The sequence below is a fragment of the Panthera tigris genome, chromosome B2, assembly GCF_018350195.1.
Source record: "Panthera tigris isolate Pti1 chromosome B2, P.tigris_Pti1_mat1.1, whole genome shotgun sequence".
NCBI classification, from domain to species: domain Eukaryota; kingdom Metazoa; phylum Chordata; class Mammalia; order Carnivora; family Felidae; genus Panthera; species Panthera tigris.
In genome coordinates, this window is record NC_056664.1 from 104,326,413 (window position 1) to 104,351,964 (window position 25,552).

General features: G+C 37.3%; 1 protein-coding gene across 2 annotated transcripts in view; it reads left to right on the forward strand.

Moving 5' to 3' along the window:
* The first annotated feature begins 1,068 nt into the window (after window positions 1–1,068).
* Window positions 1,069–25,552, forward strand: part of LOC102948899 (amine sulfotransferase-like) — a 52,720-nt gene continuing 28,236 nt past the window's right edge. Inside the window, exons 1-4 of one of the 2 annotated variants that reach the window (XM_042985337.1) lie at window positions 1,069–2,032; window positions 3,140–3,277; window positions 12,113–12,293; window positions 16,115–16,267. In XM_042985337.1, the coding sequence (XP_042841271.1) occupies window positions 16,126–16,267 (142 nt within the window). In that variant the 5' untranslated portion in view covers window positions 1,069–2,032; window positions 3,140–3,277; window positions 12,113–12,293; window positions 16,115–16,125. Of the gene's footprint in view, window positions 2,033–2,582; window positions 3,278–12,112; window positions 12,294–16,114; window positions 16,268–25,552 lie in introns of those variants that run through there. The other variant, XM_007078697.3, reaches the window with a different exon arrangement.

The window sequence follows — 25,552 nt, forward strand, 5'->3', positions numbered from 1 at the left end:
AATTTAACCAGTCTGGAAAGGTCTGGATTTTGGGGGTTGTACAGTGTCTGCAAGAGAACACAGATCCACATTCATGTACTTGTGAGACCTTCTTCATCATAGCTTGGAATGATTGATTTGGGGACCCCAGGTAGGAGAGCCAGGCTTCATGCAGGTTATCTAGGCACTGCAACTTTGGAAAATTGAATCTTAATCCTAATAGGGAATTACTTGTGCTATTACAAATAGCTGCCTCCTTTCAAAAATACACATATTACACATCCACAGATAAGCAGTATCAATCCCATGTTTATTTTTGGATTTAGGTTTATGGTTAAAATCAAATTATTTAAGACAAAATTGAGGAATATGATACTATCATTGAGGAATGTAATACTTTTTCACCAGCTTTGGTTCTGACCAATAGAAGGGAATACCAGTAGTGTTTGTCATTTCTCTACAGAGAGAAGTCCAAAAATTTGTGTTGTGTGAGAATTTACTTTTTCTAAGAAGAGATCCTTTCTGAAGCTGATCAGTAGATGCATTAAGAACTTGAGAGCCGTTAGGGCGCCTGAGTGGCTCAGTTGGTTGAGTTTCTGACTTCGGCTCAGGTCATGATCTCACGGTTTGTGGGTTTGAGCCCTGTGTCGGGCTCTGTGCTGACTGCTCAGAGCCTGGAGCCTCCTTCAGACTCTGTGTCTCCCTCTCTCTCTCTGCCCATCCACTGCTCACACTCTGTCTCTTTTTGTCTTTCAAAAATGAATAAATGTTTAAAAAAAAAAAAAAAGAACTTGAGAGTAGTTTAATTAAGGGTAAGAAAAGCAATGATGAACAATGTAGTTCTGAGGTCAGTGAGGACTTGACCTTAAAGTGTCAAGAATGATTCTACCTCCCTCTCACACAAGACTTTTTTTAAAGTATATGGTTGGTTTTTTTTTTTTTTTTTTTAGTTTATTTATTTATTTTGAGAAGGAGTGGGGAGGGGCAGGGAGAGAGGGAGAGAGGGAGAGAGAATCCCAAACAGGCTCCGCACTGTCTAGTATAGAGCTTGACGTGGGGCTCAAACTCAGGAACCATGAGATCATGACCTGAGCCAAAATCAAGAGTTGGATGCTTAACCGACTGAGTCACCCAGGCGCCCCTAAAGTGTAAGTTTTATATGTTTTCTCTAAGTATTGAAGTGGATTCCATCTTTGTCATTTCAGAATGTAGGCAGAACCTGATGATATGGAAATGAAGACTCAGAGTTTGTTGTAATGATACTCCCAAGTATTTTCATCCAAAGTAAATATTAACTTTAATATTGCTTTTAACCAAAGACTCTACTTCTCAAACTGGAGCACACATAATCCCAGGATGCGCAAAAGCATGACTGATGGTATTTGAAGCAGTAATTGGCCATCTTGGATTCTCAGTTTTGCTTTTGGATTTGGGAAAATTTTTGCTTTTGTTTTTCTACTTATGCTAAGTTGCATGGAGTATTATAAGATTAAAAACGAATACTACTATGTGTATTCATTGCTGTATGCCTGTGACAATGTCTGGCACCGAATAGGCATCATTATTTGTTGAATTGAGTGAATTATGCAAAGTTCTCCTGCATTTTAAAGGTAAACCATGGCAGTTCAAGGAAGTGTTTTATTTGCCATATGTAGCTTTGAGTAATGCCTGCAGATTCTGCATTACTTCATATTCTTCTGCCAGGAGAGGTGCCTTAGGAAAAGAGTGCACTGATCTAAGGCAAACACCTCTAAAAGGTTACATGAACATTTCCTATTTGAGGTAAAACCAGAAAGAGTGATTAGTAACATTTCTTATGGATGAAAGGATGAGTTCATTGATTGTACTGTCACAAACTCCAAAGGTATATGTGTCAAGCGGCAAAGAGATACATTCTTGGATTCTAGGAGAAAGGAGAGTGTGAGTTTTCAATATGTATGTGCTAGCCCATTGTTTGTGTTATGGAGGTGCAAACAGAAAGCAGGTAAACTATCTCAAGTAGCTCATAGTGTTTTCTTTGTCTTTCAGAGAACATAAATGTCCAGCAACAAAGGTAAACATCATATGATTATATATAAAAATGAGTCACACACTTCCAGAACTGTAGGGAGTAATTTTAGAGAGTCCATTGAGTTCTAAAGTGATAGGGAATGTTTTTTCACCAATGCACATGGAGTAGGAGTCCATATAAAGACGTAAATGGGAATGACATTAGCTTGTTTGCTGCCTTAGGACCTATGTCAGAGTAACAGAGATGCAGAATACTGCCATAAGGTTTATCATGAAGTTTATAGCTTTCAGTTTAATTTCCCCTTTGTTGGGCAAAGGACTTGGAAAGAAAAGGGGTGAGGTGGGGTGGTAATGCACGACTTAGTGCACCTTCCATTAATAGAAAAATGGGAATATGTTGGAAAACATTTATGACTATTATAAAGGAACACCAAATCAAAATTTTAATTAACAGTGCTGTGTAGAGCCATTTTGGCACCTGAAGTAAAAGGAAAAATCAGTAATTACTTAAAATTTGGATATTTTATTTATCATGGATTTTACATTAAGTCTTTATTTTTTAAAATACTGCATTAAAATGTTGATCTTAATAACTGAGTTTTTGGTGCTTTTTAAAATTTTGCACCCAAGATCAGTGCCTCACTCACATTATCGTAGTCCTTGGTAGGTTGAAAAGGCTTTCAGGGTTTCCTGGCCTCCATCCTAAGAATATTAGGGAGAAAGGCCTGGAGTTGGAACCTGGTGAAGATTTAGGTAAAGGGTGCTTCTTTGTGTAAATGAAGATGCTCGGAAGACAAGCAGAATGAGCCATACTGTTACCAACTTCAAGCAGAGAGTTAAACTGAAGTAATTAAGGGCCTGGAAATTATTAGATTATGGGCTACTGCACATGCTTGAGATACCAGCTGGTAGGTTATGGCTTTGACCATAAGAGTCCAAGCCTATGTAGATGTGATATAATCGCTAAAGAAAAATGAATTACACCCGGATTTGTTGGTCTCTTGAACAAATTGATTCTTGTAGAACTCAGACTGTCTAGAAAGTATGGATCTACAAAATTTTCCACCTATACTTTTGGGATAATGTTTTAAAAGAACTTCTTGATATTAATTTTGATGTATCTTTTGACATTTAAATTTTGTTTTTAAAGGTCAGACTGTTTCTATTATTTGGAAAGGCCCTTAACACTTGAGGATCTGTTACTAAGCATGTTTTCTAAAAAGATAAATATTGATGCTATGGCCCTTGAAAATGACATTAAAGGAGAGTGTTAGGCACATTCTCAAAGGTATGCATTTAGTGTCTTTTTTTTTTTTTTTGCAATCATCAACTAATTTTTGAAAAATGTTTATTTATTTTGAGTGCAAGCAGGGGAGGGGCAGAGAGAGAGAATCCCAGCAGGCTTTGTGCCTAGAGCGCTGAGAGCGCAGACAGCACACAACCAGATGAGGGGCTCAAATTCAAAAACTGTGAGATCATGACTGAGCTGAATTCAAGAGTTGCATGCTTAACTGATTGAGCCACCCAGGTGCCCCTATTAGCAACTAATTTTAGTGGATTCTGTCTGAGATAGGAAGTTCTCTGTGTCCATGTATTTTATGGAAGGAGGTTGTATTTCTCTCTCTTAGACATAGATGCACAATTGAAAATGTGCCAGCACACGTTGAGCCAGCCCCAGAGAGTTTGAACACAAGGGGAAAATGTGAATATTTAATATTTAATACTTCATATTTTAGTTCACCACTGAAGGTTAATGCCTTGTCTAGTACGAAAATCTAAGAGATGGTTCTGGCAGAGGGGTGAGAACTGGAATAGGCCCTCCTACTAACTGGGAGCTTCCGATCATTCATTTAATCTCTGATCCTCAACTTCCTCACCTGTAAGATGGGGATCACAATACTTCTAGAACACGACAATTTTATTCAAAAAGGACAGTTAATAAACATGGTCAAAACTTGGTGAATTTTTCATGGGACTTTGTCTACAAATCTTCTCATGTTTCCCACACCACCTTTCCCCCCTGCCTCACACAATGAAATTATAGGGAATAAGTGTACTGCCTTGGACCGAATGTTTGTGTCCCCCCAGAAATTCGTATGATGAAATCCTAACTCCCAAGGCGATAATGCTAGGAGGTGAGCTTGGGGGAGGTGATGATTGGGATTAGGGCTCTTATAAAAATGAAAGCAGACTTGAGCTCCCTTGCTGCTTCTGCCATGTGAGGTCACAGTGAGAAGACTATGAAGGAAGGGGATTCTCTCTAGGTATGAATCTGCTGGTGATATGATCTAGGACTTCCCAGCCTCAGAACTGTGAGAAATCAGTGTCTTCATAAGCCACCCGGTGTATGCTGTCTTGTGATAGCAGCCTGATTGGACTAAGACAAATACTGCTCCACTTCCTTTTGCCAATATTTCCTTAACATATTGAATCCGGGAGAAAACCAAACATTTAGTAGTGCAGATGGCACCTCCTTCAGCTGCAGTTACACAAATGTTACCTGCCTTCACATCTGTAGCAGCCAAACTGCCTCAGGTTAAAACAATTTGAAGGGCAGCCCAACTCCTTAGCTCCTTGTGTGATCACTTGTGGGTTTTGTTGCTAGTGCATTGCAGTCCAACTTCTCCCTCTGCCCAGAGCACCTGCCTTCACTCCCTCACAGGTGTTGTTCCTGAGGGCAGTTCTCAGTCCTCATGCAAATCTCAGTGTGTGTCCTGGGAGAACGCAAACTAAAACATCTTATGATTTCAGTTACAGCATCGTGGTGACCTATGGCACAGCAGCACTAGAGCAGAACTGGCTGAGGGCAGAGTTTGGTGGGATGGCTGTTGACTAGGGCCCCTGGCTACCCACACACCCCAAGTGGTGCTAGGGAAGTGGTTCTGGGTGGGGTTTGGAAATGTATGGGAGCATTTTTCTTTGTCATATCAGGTTGGGAAGAAGCCAGGGATCCTAACAGTTTCTGCTGTGAGGACAGTCCCACAAGAGGAAAAACTATTGCAGAAACAAAAGGCTCAAAAGTTAAAAAAAGTTATAGTTATTCCCTATACTGCACTTGTTCATGTTATGTCTCCCATGCATTCCTTGTTACTTTTACCTCGTTGTGGGGTGTTTTGTACTTCTCCAGAATTTATAGATAGTGAAAGATAGGCTGAAGGGGTTTTAGGCCACCATACCAGACCTGGAGTGATAATTTTGATTCTAGGATATTAAATGGAGTTTGGACAACTATGATGTGTTTTAAGCACATCTAGAATGGACTGATTTCAAAATAAAGTCAGAGCCTTCCCAGTAGCATTCTCCCTGTTCCAGGAGGAATAATATTTTCGTAGAGATAAAACAAGCACCTATCATTGTTCCTTGGACCCTTGGTCTTTCTTAGGTTCTTTGCCTAATCTTTCTTATATGGCTCTTCTTCCACATAACAATTGTACTGCATTAAAACCCCATCTCAGTCTGCATTTAGATAAAATTCCAGACAGGAGATTCTTCATTCAGCCTTACTAAAAGGAGTAATAGGTGACATCAGCATCTTGGCAGTGTAAGTTGTTCATTTTTCTCTCCCCTCAATTTACGTGTAATTGGACATCCATGACTGAATAAAAGTGCCTCTACAGAGCATACAGGGACATTAGAGATCATCCATGTGCATCCAAAGTGGGTGGATTGAGAACCAGAGAGGCTATGGGGCCAAAGGGCCAAGGGAGGTGCAGCAGCCAGAGCGGCAGTGCTGGAACCAGCAGAGGAGGCAGAGGAGGTGGAAAGCACAGGTGGTAAGTGAAGTCCTCCTGACTGCTCAGGTGCAGCTGGAGGGGCCTGTTGCTCTTCAGCAGCACCTGGGTGAAGAGAACTCTGCGACTGGGACAAAGGACGGAAAGGGAAGAAGGCAGAGAAAGAATTGACAGAAGATGTGTTCTGCTGTCTGCCTTGGTATTTCAGGAAGAGGTCTGGGACCTCTGAGATACCTTCCACCCATCCCAGTGTCCTTGGGCACACCCAAAGACCCAAGGGCTAAGCCCACAACTCTCCTGCCACTTTTTAAAAAATGCCAGATCCTTTAGGTATGCTCCTAATTTAATGGTGAGTCAGATCCAGTAAGAGAAAATAAAATAATTGTGCTATATCATGAACTGAGAAGCAAAGGTAAGTTTCGGATTGCCAATCTGTTTAACTGTTAGAGTCAAAGCCTTTTCTACACAAGAAAGGTATTCAGGCCTTCAAGTGAGATGACCAAGGCACATTTCATCCACTATGAAGAATCATAGTAATACAGTATCACACACGATAAAGGGCAATCCTTCAGAGCCAAATTCAAAGACAAAATATTGTGATCTGATGTATAATTCAAGACAGCTTTTATGAAGAAATTCAATAAGCTACAAGAAAATTTAGAAGGCAGTTCCATGAACTGAAGCATAAAACTAATGAACAGAAGGAGTACTTACCAAAGAGATTGGAATTATAAAAAAAAGACTCAAGCAAATTCTGGAGCTGAGAGACTCAAATGAGATGAAAAAATGCAGTAAGAAGCATTAGAAATATAGCAGGTCACATGGAAGAGAGATTAAGTTACCTGGAGGATAGGAATTTAGAAACGATTCAAGTAGAAAAGGAGAGAGAGCTAGGATTTCAAACAAGTGACGAAACCCTATGTGAGTTATCAGACTATTAGAAAAGCCAATATAAGATTAAGGAGTGTATCAGGAGAACAGAGGAAGGGGTCAGAGAAACCTGGGAAAGGAATTTAACATACAAGTCAACAGAGCTCATAGAACATTTTATTATCTCAATGGGAAAACAATGACACATTATGATGAGTGTCCAAACTCAATGATAGAATTCTTAAGGCAAGGGAAAGAAGAGTTAGCCCACAAAGAACCCCCTACCCTTTACCCCCTATGCCTTAGGCTATCAGCAGATTTCTCAGCAGGAACTCTACAGCCAGGAGACAATTGAGTGACGTATTCTAAGTATTGAAAGATAAAGATGCCAGTCATGAATATTCTATCCACCAAAGATGTTCAGATATGAAGGAAAAAAAGTGCATTCCCAGACAAACAGAGCTGAGGGAGTTTACCACTAGACCTGCCTTGCAAGAAATGCAGAAAGAACTCTTCCAGCTGAAATGAAAGACACTAATAAATGAAATCACATAAAACTCTGATAAAGGTGATACAGTCAAAATTAGAACATTAACTCTGTTTAAGAATAGTTTCTCAAAAAATTACAGAATAGGGTAAAGGAAGAGAGCATTAAAAATAATGATAGGCACTATAATTGGTTAACAAATTCATAGCATAATAAGAGGTAATTTGTGACATCAAAAACATAAAAGAGGGTAACATAGACAAGTTAATTTGAGCTGCTAGTGTCAGAAAAAGGGCTAGCATTTTTTATTTAAGCCTCAAGGTAACTGTAAAGCAAAAATGTAGAGCAGATACAAATAAATATGAGTTGCTAGCAAAAGAAAAGGCCCACATGTTTTATGTAAGCCTCAAGGAAACACTGAAGCAAAAATCTAGAGCAGACACAAAACATGGAAAAAAAGAAAAGCTACATATCACGACAAAACCCACCAATTAACAAGGGAGGCAGAAACAATGAAAAAGAAACAATACAGATGGGAAATAGCAAATGAACACTAGTAAGTTCTACATATTAATAATCCCCCTAAAAATAAATGGATACATTTACCAATCATAAAGCACACAGTGGTTGTATGGTTAAAGAAACAAGACCCAACTATATGTCACCCACTATATGTCACAGGAGACCTTTCAGCTCTAAAGACATACATAAGCTCAAAGTGAAGTGATGGCAGATGATTTTCCAAGCAAGTGAAAACCAAAAGACAATAGCTGCAGCCTACTATATATCAAACAAACTGAATTTCAAGTCAAAATCAGAAGTGGTAACAAAAGACAAGAAGGTCATTACGTAATGATAAAAGGATCAATACAGCAAGTAGATGTAAAAACCACAAGTATTTGTACTCCTAACATTCAAGCACTGAAGTCTATTGAGCAAATACCAACAGATCTTAAGGGAGAAACATATAGCAATCCATTAATAGTAGGGGACTTCATTACCTGACTGTCAGCAGTAGATACATTATCCAGACAGAAAATCAACAAGGAAACATTGCAATGGAACAGTACCTTAGAAGAAATGGGCTTTAGAGACTTCTTTTAAAAAAGAATTTTTTTTTTAATTTTAATTTTATCTTATTTTTTGAGAGAGAGACAGAGAGCAAGTTGGGGAGGGGCAGAGAGAGAGAGAGAGTGAGGGAGACACAGAATCCGAAGCAGGCTCCAGGCTCTGAGCTAAGCACAGAGCCCGATACGGGGCTCAAACTCATGAACTGTGAGATCATGACCTGAGTCGAAGTCAGACGCTTAACCAACTGAGTCACCCAGGTGCCCGTAAGAGACATCTATAGGACATGCCCTCCAATATTTGCCAAGTACACACTCATCTCTTTATTCTGCAGGATAGATTATATGATGGGACATAAAACAAATCTCAAATTTCAGACTATCTTTCCTATTTATGGAACTGACAATAAGAAAGTGAGAAGATTCACAAATATGTGGAAACTGAACAAAATACTTCTGAATAACCAAAAAGTCAAAAGTAAATCAAAAGGAAAATAAAACATTATCTCAAAACAAATGAAATGGAAAGACAACATATCAAATCTTATGGGCTAGAGAAAAAAACTATTCTGGATAGAAGTTTAATAATCAAAAAATCAAAGAATTAGGAAGACATCAAATAAACTACCTAATTTTACAGCATAAGGAACTGGAGAAGGACAAGTTAAGTCCAAACTTATCAGAAGGAAGGAAATAATAGAGATGAAAGATCAGAGCAGAAATGAAATGAAGACCCAAACAACAACAAAACAACAAAAAGAAACAACAAAACTAAAATCTGGTTCTTTGAAAAGATCGACCAAATTGAAAAAATTTTAGCTAGACTAAGAACAAAACAGAGATAACTCAAATAAAATTAGAAACGGAAGAGGAGACATTGCAAATGATACTACAGCAATACATAGGAGCATAAGACGCTACTATGAACAATTGTATGCCAGCAAATTACATAACCTAGAAGATAGGATGCATTTCTAGAAACACAGCCTTAGCAAGACTGAATCCAGAAGAAAGAGAAAAATAGACAAATGAGTAAATTGGGAGATTTATCAGTAATCAGCCCAACACAAACCCCCAGGAACTGATGGCTTTACAGGTGAATTCTACCAAACATTTAAAGAAACATCATTCCTCCACAAACTCTTCCATAATACCAAAGTGAAGGGCATGCTTCTAAACTCGTTCTGTGGGGCCATTGTTACCCTCATACCCAAACCAGATAAGAATACCACAAGAAAACTATAGGCCTATATCCCTGATGCAAAAATTCTCAACAAAATAGCAAATTAAATTCAAGAACACCTGGACCAAATTAGATTTCTCTCTAGGATGCAAGTTTCCTTTAACACACACACTTCAATAAATGTAATATATCAATAAAATAAAAGATAATACCATAATTATGTCACTAGACACAGAAAAATGCAACTCATACAGCATCCTTCATGTTATAAAGCCTTAATAGATTGAGTATAGAAGGAATACACCTCAACATAGTATGGGCTATATATGACAAGCCACAGCTAATATTATATTCAATAGTGAAAAGTTGAAAGCTTTTTCTCTAAGATCAGGATCAAGACAAGAATGCCCACTCTCACCATTACTGTGGTACTAGAAGTCCTGGCTAGAACCATTAGGCAAGACAAAGAAAAGGCATCCAAATCAGAAAGGCAAAAGTAAAATGGTCACTATGTGCAACTGATATGATTTTATGTATAGAAAATCCTGAAGAGTTAATCATAAAACTGTTCAAATTAATCAGAGTAAAGTTTCAGGATACAAAATCTATATACAGAAATCAGTTTCATTATTTTACAGTAATAATGAAACATCTGAAAAAAATAAAAATATCTTGTTCAGAGTAGCATCAAAAATAAAAACATAAAATGTAGATAATTTAGCCAGCGAAGTGAAAGACCTATATGATGAAAAGCACAAGACTTTGCTGAAAGAAATCAAAGAAGGCACAAACAAATGGAAGTCACCTCATGATTGTGGATTGGAAAAATTAATATCATAAAATGCTCATACTGCCCAAAGCAATCAAGAGATTGAACTCAATACTCATTAAAATACCAAAATCATTCACAAAAAAACAAAAGCAACAATCCTAAAATGTATGGTTCAGTAGTTTAACTGTGATATGTGTAGCTTTTGCCCTATTCACGTTTATCCTACTTGTCCGTCAAGCTTTATGGATGTGTAAATTAATATTTTTCCTCAAATATGGGAAATTCTTGACCATACTTTCTTCAAAGATTTTTTTCTGTCCTTTCCTTCTGTATATGTTCCTCTGTTTGTTATGTTCTACAGGTCTCTGAGGTTATGTTCAGTTTTCTTCATTCTTTGTGTTTCTGTTCTTTTTATTCTTTGTAATTCTCTTCACTACTGATCTGTCTTCATGTTCCATGATTCTTTCTTCTGTCGGATCAAACTTGTTGAGATCTAAGGACTCAATAAATGAACATTGTTTTATAGCTGTTATTTTATTTTTTGCTAAGTCCAGCATCTGGGTCCATTCAGAGAGAGTTTGTACTAATTGCCCTTTATTCCCCTGAATATGTGTTACACTTTCTTGTTTTTTGACATATGGTACTTTTGTCAGAAACTGGATATTTTAGGTAATATACATTCTCTAGATTCCAATCTTGTCCTAGAAGTGGTTGTTCTGCCTTTTTTTTTTTTCACTTTCTTTTTAGTGATTTACTAGAACTAATTATGGAGTCTATCCCCAACAGCATACACACTTTCATATCACTACTCAAATTTTTTAAATTTTTGTGTTATAGTTAAGACAAGGCCAATAGAGCTTAGTAGTCAGGCAATATTAGGTCAGAGGTTGTGCTTAAACTCAAAACTGGGTAATTTTCCCACTTTTCAGCCTTACAAGTTTGGCAAATAACTAAAATTTTTGAGAATCATAAGAATCAGGGGCCCCTGGGTGGCTGAGTTGCCTAAGTGTCCGACTTTGGCTCAGGTCATGATCTCACAGTCCGTGAGTTGGAGCCTGCGTTGGGCTCTGTGCTGACAGCTCAGAGCCTGGAGCCTGCTTTGGATTCTGTGTCTGCCTCTCTCTCTGCCCCTCCTCTGCTCGCACTCTGTCTCTCTCTCAAAAGTAAAATAAAAACATAAAAAAATTAAAAAAAAAAGAATCGTAAGGATCAGTTTGCTTTTCTCAAGTTTTTTATTTTAGTGAATCACAGTTATTCCTTTCTAGCAATTAACAACTTTGGTTTCAGGAATGTGTTATGTTTTAATTTAGGAAATACTGTGAGAAAAAGTTTGTTTTCATAATTACAGGGTCCAATTTCTGTCACATTAAAGACTTCTTTGTTTTTAATTTAAATTTTAGCTAGTTAACGTAAATTGCAATATTGGTTTCAGGAGTAGAATTCAGCGATTCATCCCCTTACATACAACACCCAGTGCTCATCATAACAAGTGCCCTCCTTAATACCCATCATTCATATATCCCATCTCCCACCCTTCTCCCTCCATCCATCTCAGTTTCTTCTCTATTGTTGAATCTCTATGGTTTAAACATTTTCTTAACAGTAATGATTACTCCAATAAAAGGGATTAAATCGTTTCTTTGGATCAAATTTTTATTTAATGAAAGGTGACAATAGGACAGATGAAACCATGAATTCCAAAGTTACTGAGAGTAGTTCTAAATAAGAAACACAATCTACTTTTCCCAAATAAGGGTGAGAGGATATGTATTAGGAAGGACTTGAGTCCAGTTCCAAATCAGATAGTGTGCATGCAGTAACATCAACAGATGCCAAAGTTTGGTGATTTATCTTAGTATAAATGAGGAAATGTTTGTTATTCAGGAAGCACTAACAACAGAAGAGAAGCAGCATCTAAGGTCAATAACCCAAGTATATATAGAGGGAGTTTGAATAAATCTTAGGTGTTTATCCAGAGACAGTTTGAATAAACCTTAGATGTTTATCGTTTAGGACCATTCTGTTCAGAAGACAAACTGGATAGAGTGTGGAACCCCTGAAAAAGAGGACACAAAACAGTACCTGAACAGCCAACCCCAGGACCTGTCATTCCCTCTGTGATACCACATCCCTATGTGGTATAAAGACCTCACCACTCACTCAACAGTGACAAAACTGAGGGGAATAATGGCAGGTAAACGGTGATTAGTAGTTACATGAGTATTACGTTTGTGTCAAGCAAATTGTAGAATTATGGAAAGTCCCTAATCCTTCAAAATAAATGTATTTACTTCTTGCAGATGTGGATTTCTTGTCTCAACTTCTCAATTGTTCACACAACTCATATTCTCAATTTTGTTTCATAAGAAACAACACAAAGACTTAAAGACACCAATAGTAGTGCTATTGAAGTAGAGGCAACTCAATCCATTGTACTCCAGACTATGGCCATTAGAGTATCATGAATGGGACAGCAAGCAAATACATCTTTATTTTCTGGTATCACTCGAAAGCAGAGATTTTGAACCATGCCCAGCAGCTCTGAGTAGCACTGACCTGCTTGAACCATTTACCGTCCATTATTTGTAGTAAATGCATCAGGGCTTCCCCCCAGTCATTTGGATGATCTGCTGGTTAGCATCAGCCTAATCCTTCCTTCTTAATGGGTTATTGATTCTGGGAGTTCTGCTAATGGGTGAATCCTTAAATCTCTTTGTGGAAATTTTAGTCTTTGTGTCTTTATCAGCAGCAACACAATTATTCTTCTCACTGGCATTTATATTAGAATTTAACACTTAATTTGAATGAACAAACTATTGGTGAGTAGTTTCATTCTTGATGGGGGTGAAAATCTTTTCACTTTTCCTTTCTAGGTTCTTTGACTGTTATGATAATTAAATTGACATAAGACAGATTAATAGGAGAAAAATGTAATGACATATGTATGGGAGACCCACAAGGCATGAAGAGTCAAAGACAGTATCACAAGTGAGGTTTATTTGCCATCCTGAGCTAAGGAGAAGCAGGTGAAAGGGTTGAGAAAGGGAATTCACAGGAAATGCAAAGAACACATGTTGGATAAACAGAAGTGTGTCCTGCCATGCGGTTGGGGTCTTTCAGAAATAAAAAGTTATATGTGGTAGTAACTCTCTTTGTGGTACAGGCCGGCATCTAAATTCTTTTAGGCAGTTAAGGAAAATGTAAAAAGCTTTTGTGAGTCTGGGGGGCCTTAATTGCTTTCAGCAAAATAAAAAATTCCACCCACCAAATTGGTGTTTTTAGGGGTGACTTCCTCTGCCCCCCCCCCCCTCACTTCTCTGAACTGTACTAGTTATGCTGTTTTAGGTGTTTGGTGATTATATCAAACAGTAGGCCAAGTTATCAGCTCTTATATATGGAACAAAAATATACTATAACTCTTTGCTCTGATTTTCAATAAATTGAGCCAATACATGTTTCCAAGTACTTATTTAGATATTTAAGCACATATATGAAAGAAAGGTACAACTCACCATGATAGTAGTAAAAATATACTAGGATCTAATATGAGTAGAGTATGATGGTAGAATTATATTTACTTCATGAAAAGATCAAGATGTTACAAGCTCATTGTTATTGTTTTGATCCCAAGACGTGGAATTGACTACTCTTAGGGAGCCACTCCTTCTTTATAATGGAAGTTAACATTAGAGCCCAATGGATATGGATGTGTAAATTAGGTTGCTTCTTTGAACACAGGATGGCAAAGAAGAGACACCTTAAATAACTCTAGTGACAGAATAACTTACCTCCTCTCTCTTCCTCCACCCTTCCCTCTCTGGTCCCCCACTTCCTTCCCTGGATGTGAATTCTTATTGATGCTTACAACTAATTTGCAGCTTTCATGAATCTCCTTTGTAGAATTCCCCTGGAAAGCCATCTGGCCCTGGACTCTTGTGTTTTGTGGAGTTTTGATTACTAATTCTATTTCTTTACTGGTTATGGGTCTTTTCAAATTTTCTATGTCTTCCTGTTTCAGTTTTGGTAGTTAATATGTTTTTAGTAATTTGTCCATTTCTTCCAGATTGCCAATTTTATTGGCGTATAATTGCTCATAATATTCTCTTATTTGTATTTTTGCTGTGTTGATTGTGATCCCTCCTCTTTCATTCTTGATTTTATTTATTTGGGTCCTTTTCTTTTTCTTTTTGATCAAACTGGCTAGGGGATTTATCAATTTTGTTAATTCTTTCAAAGAACCAGCTTCGGGTTTCATTGATCTGTTCTCATGTTTTTGTTTTTTGTTTGTTTTTGTTTTTTGTTTCTTTTGTTGTTTTTGTTTTTGTTTTGGTTTTGGTTTCAATAGCATTGATTTCTGCTCTAATCTTTATTATTTCCTGTCTTCTGCTGGTTTGGAGTTTTATTTGCTGTTCTCTTTCCAGTTCTTTAAGGTGTAATGTTAGATTTTGTATCTGAGACCTTTCTTCCTTTTTAGGAAGGCTGGAATGCTACATACTTCCCTGTTAACACTGCCTTTGCTTCATCCCAGAGGTTTTGGGTTGTGGTGTTATCATTTACGTTGGTTTCCATATACTTTTTAATTTCCTCTTTAATTTCTTGGTTAACCCATTCATTCTTTAGTAGGATGTCCTTTAGTCTCTAAGTATTTGTTATCTTTCCTTATTTTTTCTTGTGGTTGATTTCAAGTTTCATAGCATTGTGGTCTGAAAATATGCATGTAGTATCTCAATCTTTTTGTACTTGTTGAAGGTGATGAATCTCCTTTGTAAAGAGAGGCTGTCATTCCTAGTTTTTCTAGTAATAGTGTGACTGCAAAAATATTTTTTTAAGTTACCTTCTTCCCTGTTTCTTAAAATGAGCCTTGGCCCAGGCTTCCTGGAATTGCTTTGAAAATTGTGTGATTCTGAAGGTCTTATTTTTTCAACTCTTCCTATGACTAACTATTTTGTGGAAATGGAAATAAAGGACACTTCAGAATCATCTGGAAGAACCCCCAAGTCAAATAAAACCTCAGAGTTCATAGTATCAAAATAGATTTTTTCATAAGGCTACCTACAGATAATAATGAAAGGCAAAGTATACCCATCAATGATGACTCACAAAGTTTGGTTTGCACTTTCAGCATATGACCCATAATTTGAATGTTTTCTTCCATACTTACTTTGTGCCATTGTCCATTGTTCATTATGGACAATTTAATTGCTCACATGCAATTTCTCAGGCATTCTGGAATATATTCATGTCTATTAGTTCATGCCTGTTCCACCCCAATTACTCTAAGCAAGTCGCAAGTTAGGAAATAAAGCAAAGTTCAAATTAAAAGTTACCAAAAACCTTATGAATACATAACTCCCACCCAGAAAGTATACAAATAAAACTTGTACAAGCCTGCTAGAAGCTAAAATATTGTACTACAGTTCCAGAGGGATAAAAACTCAGCTGCTGAAGGAGTAGTGGGAGACAAATGTTTCTGAAGCCCATTCAAGTCCACTTTGTATATTCAATCTCTCTCTCTTCCGATATCTTTCTATGATTATATCTATCTATCTATCTATCTATCTATCTATCTATCTATCTATCTAGTGTATATATGATTTCTGCTTTAGAGATATCTATCTATATGTGATTCTATCTATCTATCTATCTATCTATCTATCTATCTAATCTATCATCTATTATCTATCTATGATTTCTGATTAAGAGCTTTTTTTTTTGCAATTACATAATTATTTTTTCACTATTTCCCCTGTACCTACATAAATGGAGCACACACACATAAAACTAAGACCTAGCCCATAAACACCTGGCTCCTGGGCATCAGACCAAACTCTACAGGTCTGGAATCTAGGATAGTAGCTTCCAGAGCCAGTAAGTTGTCAGTGTTTGTGAAGAAAACAAGAGATAAGCTTCTTCTCTCAGCATATATATATATAGCCACCAACTGAAAATATGGAAAGGAAGACTGCATAAAATTTTACTGCATTTCTTCCAAATAATTTTGTCTGTTTTTTGTAGGTAACTGAAATATGGAAGATGCAGACTCATTTTTATTCAAATTTAAAGGATATCATTTTGGTCGTGAAGAACTTGATATTGGATTTATAGAAAATTTAGATGATTTTGTAATCAGAGAAAGTGATGTCTTCATTATTACATACCCCAAATCTGGTGAGTTCTGTATTCTAATAGATAATCAAATAAATGAAATGATACTTTTATAATATTGGAATTCTGTCTTTTTACTAGTAGTATATACAGAGATAAACACTTGATGCATTAGATATTATAGTGTGAACTGAATTGAATATTCTATGAATTGAGATCTTTTACAACATAGCTGTAAGTTATTTTTTATTTGTACAAGAAAATGGAGAAAATATTGAAGTAGATAGATTGAAGACACCCTATCAAACACTAAATTGCTGAAGTGGCTGGGAAAGGACTCAGGAATATGTACCATTTAGGCAGCTACTTCAGACATATAGTTGAGCTGCATTTAATAGCCAAGTGCATGAGAAGGAAAATTAACTTATACTAATTACCATAGTGTGTAATAATCCCAAAGTATATGGGTCTTATTTTGTTATAGCACTCATATCAGGCTAATATATATGTGTGTGTATATATGCATATATACCTATTTATGTGTGTAAAACTTTCACAGCTATTCAAATTCTTTGCCAATGTTTTAAATGGATTTTTGTTATTTTTGTTATTTTCTTGTATGAGTTCTTGATATATTTTGGATATTGACCCTTTATTTGATAAACGATTTACAAATATTTCCCCTTTTAATAGGTTGCCTTTACATTTTGTTGATAGTTTGCTGTACAGAAGCTTGTTAGTTTGATATTCTCCCACTTGCCTACTTTTGTTTTTGTTGCATTTGTTTTTGGTGTCATATCCCCACTCCCATAACAAAACCATTGCTAAGACCAATGTCTTATACCTCTGCTTTCTTCTAAGAGTTTTATGCTTCCAGGTATTACATTCATATCTTTAAACTGTTCTGAGTTAACTTTTGTGTATGGTGTAAGAGAGTGGTCCAGTTTCATTCTTTTGCATGTGGCTCTCCAGTTTTCCCAACACCATTTATTGAAGAGTCTATCCTATCCCCATAATATATTCTCATCTCCTTTGCCATAAATTAATTGACCATACAGATGTTGGTTAACATCTGTAATCTCTATTTTGTTCCATTGGTCAACCTGTCTTTTTTTCCTTTAATACCAGTATCCTAGTGTTTTGGTTAGTATAACTTGGTAATATTATTTGAAACTAAGAAGTCTGATGCCTCAGGCTTTGTTCTATTTTCTCAAAATTTCTTTAGCTATTTGGGGTCTTGTATGCTTACAAACAAATTTTAGGACTGTTTGTTCTATTTCTGTGACAAATGACATTGTAACATTGATAGGGATTGCACTGAATCTGTAGATCGCTTTGTGTAGTATGGACAATTTAACAATGTTGTTTCTTCTTATCCATGAGCATGGAATATTTTTTCATTTATTTGTGATTTCTAACATTTCTTCAAGTAGTGTCTTCTCGTTTTCAATGTACAAGTCTTTTACCTCCTTGGATAAATTTATTCCTACATATTTTTTTCTTTTTGATGCTATCATAAATGAGATGTTTCTTAATTTCTCTGATAGTTTGTTGTTAGTATATAGACAGGCAACTTACAGGGCTCCTGGGCAGCATCCAACTCTTGATTTTGGCCTAGGTCATTATCTCACCGTTTGTGGGTTCCAGCCCTGCATTGGGCTGTGTGCTGAAAGTGCAGAGCCTGCTTGGGATTTTCTCTCCCTCTCTCTCTGCCCCTCCCCCACTCACACATGTGCATGCGCTCTCTCTCTTTAAAAAAATGGAAATAAACTTAACAAATTTAAAGGAAAAGAAATGCTACTTATATTTGCATTCTTATTTCATATCCTGCAATTTAACAACTTAATTGAATTTTTATTAGTTCTAACAGTGTTTTTGGTAGACTCTTTAGGTCTTCCTGTATATGATATCATGATCATCTGCAAATAGAGAGTTTTATTCTTCCTTTCTGTCTTGGATCCCTTTTATTTCTTTTCCTAGCCTAATTGCTGTTGCTATGATTTCCAATAAAATGAGTGAGAATGGGCATTCTAATCCTGGTTGTGATCTTAGATGAAGAGCTTTCGGTTGTTTATCATTGGGTATGATCCTGTGAACTTGTCATAATGGCACTTTGTAAGCTGAGGTATGTTTCTTCCATACCCGTTTTGTTGAGACTTTATATCATGAATGGATGTTCACTTTTGTCAAATGCTTTTTCTGCACTTATTGCAATGACAATAAGGTTTTGATGCTTCATTTTGTTAATGTGGCACATCACACCGATTTGTGGATGTTGAACCATCCTTGTATCCCTGGAATAAATAGTACTTGATAACTTTGTATTTTAGTGTATTTTTTTAGCTTCAATTTTTTTAAAAACTAGTTTTATTTAAATTCTAGTTGGTTAACATATAGTATAATATTAGTTTCAGGATTTAGTGATTCATCACTTAGACATAACAACTAGTGCTCATCACAAGTGCCCTCCCTAGTAACATCACCCATTGAACCCATCCCCTACCCACCTCCCTCCATCAATCCTGTTTGTTCTCTATAGTTAAGAGTCTCTTATTATTTGATTCCTTTTTTTTCCCTTCTCGTATATTCATCTGTTTTGCTTCCTATATTCCACATATGAGTGAAATCATATGGTATTTGTGTTTCTTTCTCTCACTGACTTATTTTGCTTAGCATAATGCACTCTAGCTCCATTCACATCATTGCAAATGGCAAGATTTCCTTCTTTTTGATGGCTGAGTAATAATCCATTGTGTGTGTGGGGAGAGGGTATATATACACACACATATATATGTATATATATATGTATGTATGTGTGTGTGTATATATATATATATACACACACACACACACATTCATACACCACATCTTCTTTATTTATTCAGAGGTTAATGGATACTTGAACTCTTTATGTAATTTTGCTATTGTTTGTAATGCTGCTATAAACATTGGGATGTGTGTACACCTTCGATTCTGTATTTTTGTATGCTAGTAGTACAATTGTTGGAACTTAGAGTAGTGCTATTTTTAACTTTCTGAGGAGCCTTCATACTGTTTTCCAGAGTGGCTTCCCCAGTTTTTATTCCCACCAAGGATATAAGAGAGTCCTCATTTTTCTGTATTCTCACCAACATCTGTGTTTCCTGTGTTGTGCATTTTAGCCATTCTGACAGGTATGATGTGATATTTCATTGTGGTTTTGATTTTTATTATCCTGATGGTGAGTGATGTTGAGCATCTTTTCATGTGTTTCTTAGCCATCTGGATGTCTTCTTTGGGAAAATGTCTATTCATGTCTTCTGCCGATTTCTTAACTGGATTATTTGTTTTTTGGGTGTTGAGTTTGGAAAATTCTTTATAAACTTTGGATACTAACCCTTTATCCTATGTCATTTACACATATCTTCTCCTATTCCAAAGGTTGCCTTTTACTTTTGTTGATTGTTTCCTCCACTGTGCAGAAATTTTATCTTGATGAAGTCCCAATAGTTGAATTTTGATTTTGTTTCCCTTGACTCTCAGAGACATATCTAGTAAATAGTTGCTGCAGCTGTGTCAAAGATATTGCTGATTGTGTTCTTCTCTAGGATTTTCTTTTTTCTTTTTTTTTTTTTTTGTTCTCAGATTTAGGTCCTTTGTCCATTTCAAGCTTATTTTTGTGTATGGTGTATGAAAGAGGTACAATTTCATTCTTCTCTTTGTTGATTTCCAGTTTTCTGAATACCAATTGTTGAAGAGACTGTCTTTTCTTCCCCAGTGGGTATTCTTTCCTGCTTTGTTGAAGATTAGTTGACAATAAAGTTGTGAGTCCATTTCTGGGTTTTCTATTCCATTCCATTGATATGTGTATCTGTTTTTGTGCCAATATGATACTTTTGTGCTCACTACAGCTTTGTAATACCACTTGAAGACTGGAATAATAATGCCTCCAACTCTGTTTTCTTTTTCATTACTGCTTCAGCTATTCAGGGACTTTTGTCATTCCATTCAAATTTTTGGTTCATTTGTTGTACCTCTGTGGAAACTGCTCATGGTATTTTGATAAGGATTGCATTTATGTATAGATTGCTTTGGGTAGTATAGACATTTCATCAATTTTTGTTCTTCCAGTCCATGAGCATAGAATGCTTAGATATTTCTTCCTATCATCTTCAATTTCTTTCATAAGTGTTCTATATTTTTAGATCCTTTACCTCTTTGATTAGGTTTATTTCTTGGTATCTTATAGGTCTTGGTGCCATTGTAAAGGGATAAATCCTTGGTTTCTCTTTCTGCTGCTTCATTATTGGGATATAGAGATGCAATCGATATCTGTACATGGATTTTATATCCTGTGACTTTGCAGAATTCATGTATCAGCTCTAGCAGTTGTTTGCTGGAGTCTTTTGAGTTTTCCTTATAGAGAATCATGTCATGTGCAAATAATAAAAGTTCGACTTCTTCCTTGCCAAATAAGATATATTTTATTTCTTTCTATTGTCATTGCTGAAGCTAGGACTTCTAGTATTATGTTAAAAAACAATGGTGAGTGTGGATCTCTTTCTTGTTCCTGACCTTACAGGAAAAACTCTCAGTTTTTCACCATTGAGGATTATATTAGCTTTGGGTCTTTCATATATGCCTTTATAATGTTGAGCTATGTTCCCTCTATCCCTACTTTGTTGAGGGGTTTTATCATGAAGGATGTTGTACTTGATCAGATGCTTTTTTCTGGATCTATTGTGGGGATCATATGATTCTTGTCTTTCTTTTAGTAATGTAATATATCACATTGATTGATTTGCAAATATTGAACCACCTTTGCAGCCCTGGTTAAATCCCACTTGATTGTGGTGAGTGGTTCTTCTAATGTCCTGTTGGCTTCAATTTGCTAGTATCTTGTAGAGAATTTTTGCAACCATGATCATTAGGGATATTGGCCTGTAATTCTCTTTTTTAGTGGGGTCTTTATCTGGTTTTGTACATGTGCTGCTGAAGTGAGCACTGTCTGGTTTTGGAATCAAGGTAAATCTGGCCTCATAGAATGAGTTTGGAAGTTTTCCATCCATTTTTATTTTGGGGGACAGTTTAATAAGAACAAGTATTGACTGCTTGGAGAGGCTTCTGGGAAGATGGCGGCATAGGAGGACGCTGGGCTCACGCATCCTGCGGATCACTTGGATTCCACCCACACCTGCCTAAATAACCCAGAAAATCACCAGAGACTAGCAGAATGGATTCTCCAGAGCCAAACATAGACAAGAGGCCCATGGAAGAGGGTAGGAAGAGTGGAGAGGTGGTGCATGCTACACGGACTGGCGGGAGGGAGCCAGGGCGGAGGGGCAGCCCACCGGCAAAGCAGAGCCTCCAAGTCTGGCTTGCAAAAGCGGAGGGGCCAGACGGAGTGTGTTCGGACAGCAAGCGGGACTTAACATCTGGAAGGTTATAAGTTAAAAGATCTGCTTGGAGAGCGGGAGGGCTGTGGACAATGGAGGGAGAGTTGTTGAGCCCCAGACGACAGAGTGCAGCTTGGCGGGGAACAAAGGCGCTCACTAGCACCATCTCCCTCGCCCATCCCCCAGCCAAAATCCCAAAGGGAACCAGTTCCCCTCATGAAACTTGCTTGCACCACGCAAACACCCAATGCTGTGCTTCTGCAGATCCATCCCTCCAGCAGGTCTGACTCACTCCCAGCGCTGCAGGGCCCCTCCCAAAGCGGATCTCCAAAGGATAAGCGAGCTGAGCCTGCCCCTCCCGCCCCTGTGCACCTTGCCGATCTACCCCAGCTAATACGCCAGATCCCCAGCACCACAAGCCTGGCAGTGTGCAAGTAGCCCAGATGAGTCATGCCACCCCAAAGTGAATTCCGCCCTTAGGAGAGGGGAAGAGAAGGTGCACACCAGTCTGACTGTAGACCCAGCAGTGGGCTGGGGGCAGACATCAGGTCTGACTGCGGCCCCATCCACCAACACAAGTTATTCAAGACAGCACAGGGGAAGTGCCCTGCAGGTCCTCACCACTCCAGGAACTATCCAAAATGACGAAACGGAAGAATTCCCCTCAAAAGAATCTCCAGGAAATAACGACAGCTAACGAACTGATCAAAAACGATTTAAACAATATAACAGAAAGTGAATTTAGAATAATAGTCATAAAATTAATCGCTGGGCTTGAAAACAGTATAGAAGACAGCAGAGAATCTCTTGCTACAGAGATCAAGGGACTAAGGAACAGCCAGGAGGAGCTAAAAAATGCTATTAATGAGCTGCAAAATAAAATAGAGATGACCACAGCTCAGATTGAAGAGGCAGAGGAGAGAATAGGTGAACTAGAAGATAAAATTATGGAAAAATAAGAGGCTGAGAAACAGAGAGATAAAAAAATCCAGGGGTATGAGGGGAAAATTAGAGAACTAAGTGATGCACTAAAGAGAAATAATATACACATAATTGGTATTCCAGAGGAGGAAGAGAGAGGGAAAGGTGCTGAAGGTATACTTGAAGAAATAATAGCTGAGAACTTCCCTGATCTGGGGAAGGAAAAAGGCATTGAAATCCAAGAGGCACAGAGAACACCCTTCAGACATAACTTGAATCGATCTGTACAACATATCATAGTGAAACGGGCAAAATACAAGGATAAAGAGAAAATTCGGAAAGCAGCTAGGGATAAACGTGCTCTCTATATAAAAGGAGACCTATAAGACTCGTGACAGATCTCTCTACTGAAACTTGGCAGGCCGGAAAGGAATGGCAGGAAATCTTCAATGTGATGAACAGAAAAAATATGCACCCGAGAATCCTCTATCCAGCAAATCTGTCATTTAGAATAGAAGGAGAGATAAAGGTCTTCCCAAACAAACAAAAACTGAAGGATTTCATCACCACTAAACCAGCCCTACAAGAGATCCTAAGGGGGATACTGTGAGACAAAGTACCAGAGACATCGCTACAAGCATAAAACATACAGACATCACAATGACTCTAAACCCATACCTCTCTATAATAACACTGAATGTAAATGGGTTAAATGCACCAACCAAAAGACATAGGGTATCAGAATGGATAAAAAAACAAGACCCATCTATTTGCTGTCTACAAGAGACTCATTTTAGACCTGAGGACACTTTCAGATTGAGAGTGAGGGGATGGAGAACTATTTATCATGCTACTGGAAGTCAAAAGAGAGCTGGAGTAGCCATACTTATATCAGACAAACTAGACTTTAAATTAAAGGCTGTAACAAGAGATAAAGAAGGGCATTATATAATAATTACAGGGTCTATCCATCAAGATAGTTATAAACTAACTATCTTGACAGATATATTTAGAACTCTGCATCCCAAAGCAACAGAATATACTTTCTTCTCGAGTGCACATGGAACATTCTCCAACATAGATCACATACTGGGTCACAAAACAGCCTTTCATAAGTATACAAGAATTGAGATCATACCATGCATACTTTCAGACCACAATGCGATGAAGCTTGAAATCAGCCACAGGAAAAAGTCTGGAAAACCTCCAAAAGCATGGAGGTTAAAGAACACCCTACTAACGAATGAGTGGGTCAACCAGGCAATTAGAGAAGAAATTAAAAAATATATGGAAACAAACGAAAATGAAAATACAACAATCCAAACGCTTTGGGATGCAGCGAAGGCAGTCCTGAGAGGAAAATACATTGCAATCCAGGCCTATCTCAAGAAACAAGAAAAATCCCAAATACAAAATCTAACAGCACACCTAAAGGAAATAGAAGCAGAACAGCAAAGGCAGCCTAAACCCAGCAGAAGAAGAGAAATAATAAAGATCAGAGCAGAAATAAACAATATAGAATCTAAAAAAACTGTAGAGCAGATCAATGAAACCAAGAGTTGGTTTTTTGAAAAAATTAACAAAATTGACAAACCTCTAGCCAGGCTTCTCAAAAAGAAAAGGGAGATGACCCAAATAGATAAAATCATGAATGAAAATGGAATGATTACAACCAATCCCTCAGAGATACAAACAATTATCAGGGAATACTATGAAAAATTATATGCCAACAAATTGGACAACCTGGAAGAAATGGACAAATTCCTAAACACCCACACGCTTCCAAAACTCAATCAGGAGGAAATAGAAAGCTTGAACAGACCCATAACCAACGAAGAAATTGAATCCGTTTTCAAAAATCTCCCCACAAATAAGAGTCCAGGACCAGATGGCTTCCCAGGGGAGTTCTACCAGACGTTTAAAGCAGAGATAATACCTATTCTTCTCAAGCTATTCCAAGAAATAGAAAGGGAAGGAAAACTTCCAGACTCATTCTATGAAGCCAGTATTGCTTTGATTCCTAAACCAGACAGAGACCCAGTAAAAAAAGAGAACTACAGGCCAATATCCCTGATGAATATGGATGCAAAAATTCTCAATAAGATACTAGCAAATCGCATTCAACAGCGTATAAAAAGAATTATTCACCATGACCAAGTGGGATTCATTCCTGGGATGCAGAGCTGGTTCAACATTCGCAAATCAATCAACGTGATACATCACATTAATAAAAGAAAAGATAAGAACCATATGATCCTGTCAATCGATGCAGAAAAAACATTTGACAAAATCCAGCATCCTTTCTAAATAAAAACCCTTGAGAAAGTCGGGATAGAAGGAACATACTTAAACATCATAAAAGCCATTTATGAAAAGCCCACAGCTAATATCATCCTCAATGGGGAAAAACTGAGAACTTTTTCCCTGAGATCAGGAACACGACAGGGATGCCCACTCTCACCGCTGTTGTTTAACATACTGTTGGAAGTGCTAGCATCAGCAATCAGACAACAAAAGGAAATCAAAGGCATCCAAATTGGCAAAGATGAAGTCAAGCTTTCGCTTTTTGCAGATGACATGATATTATACATGGAAAATCCGATAGACTCCACCAAAATCTGCTAGAACTGATACATGAATTCAGCAAAGTGGTAGGATACAAAATCAATGTACAGAAATCAGTTGCATTCTTATACACTAATAATGAAGCAACAGAAAGACAAATGAAGAAACTGATCCCATTCACAATTGCACCAAGAAGCATAAAATACCTAGGAATAACTCTAACCAAAGATGTACAAGATCTGTATGCTGAAAACTATAGAAAGCTTATGATGGAAATTGAAGAAGATATAAAGAAATGGAAAAACATTCCATGCTCATGGATTGGAAGAATAAATATTGTTAAAATGCCAATACTACCCAAAGCTATCTACACATTCAATGCATCCCAATCAAAATTGCACCAGCATTCTTCTTGAAGCTAGAACAAGCAATCCTAAAATTCATATGGAACCACAAAAGGCCCAGAATAGCCAAAGTAATTTTGAAG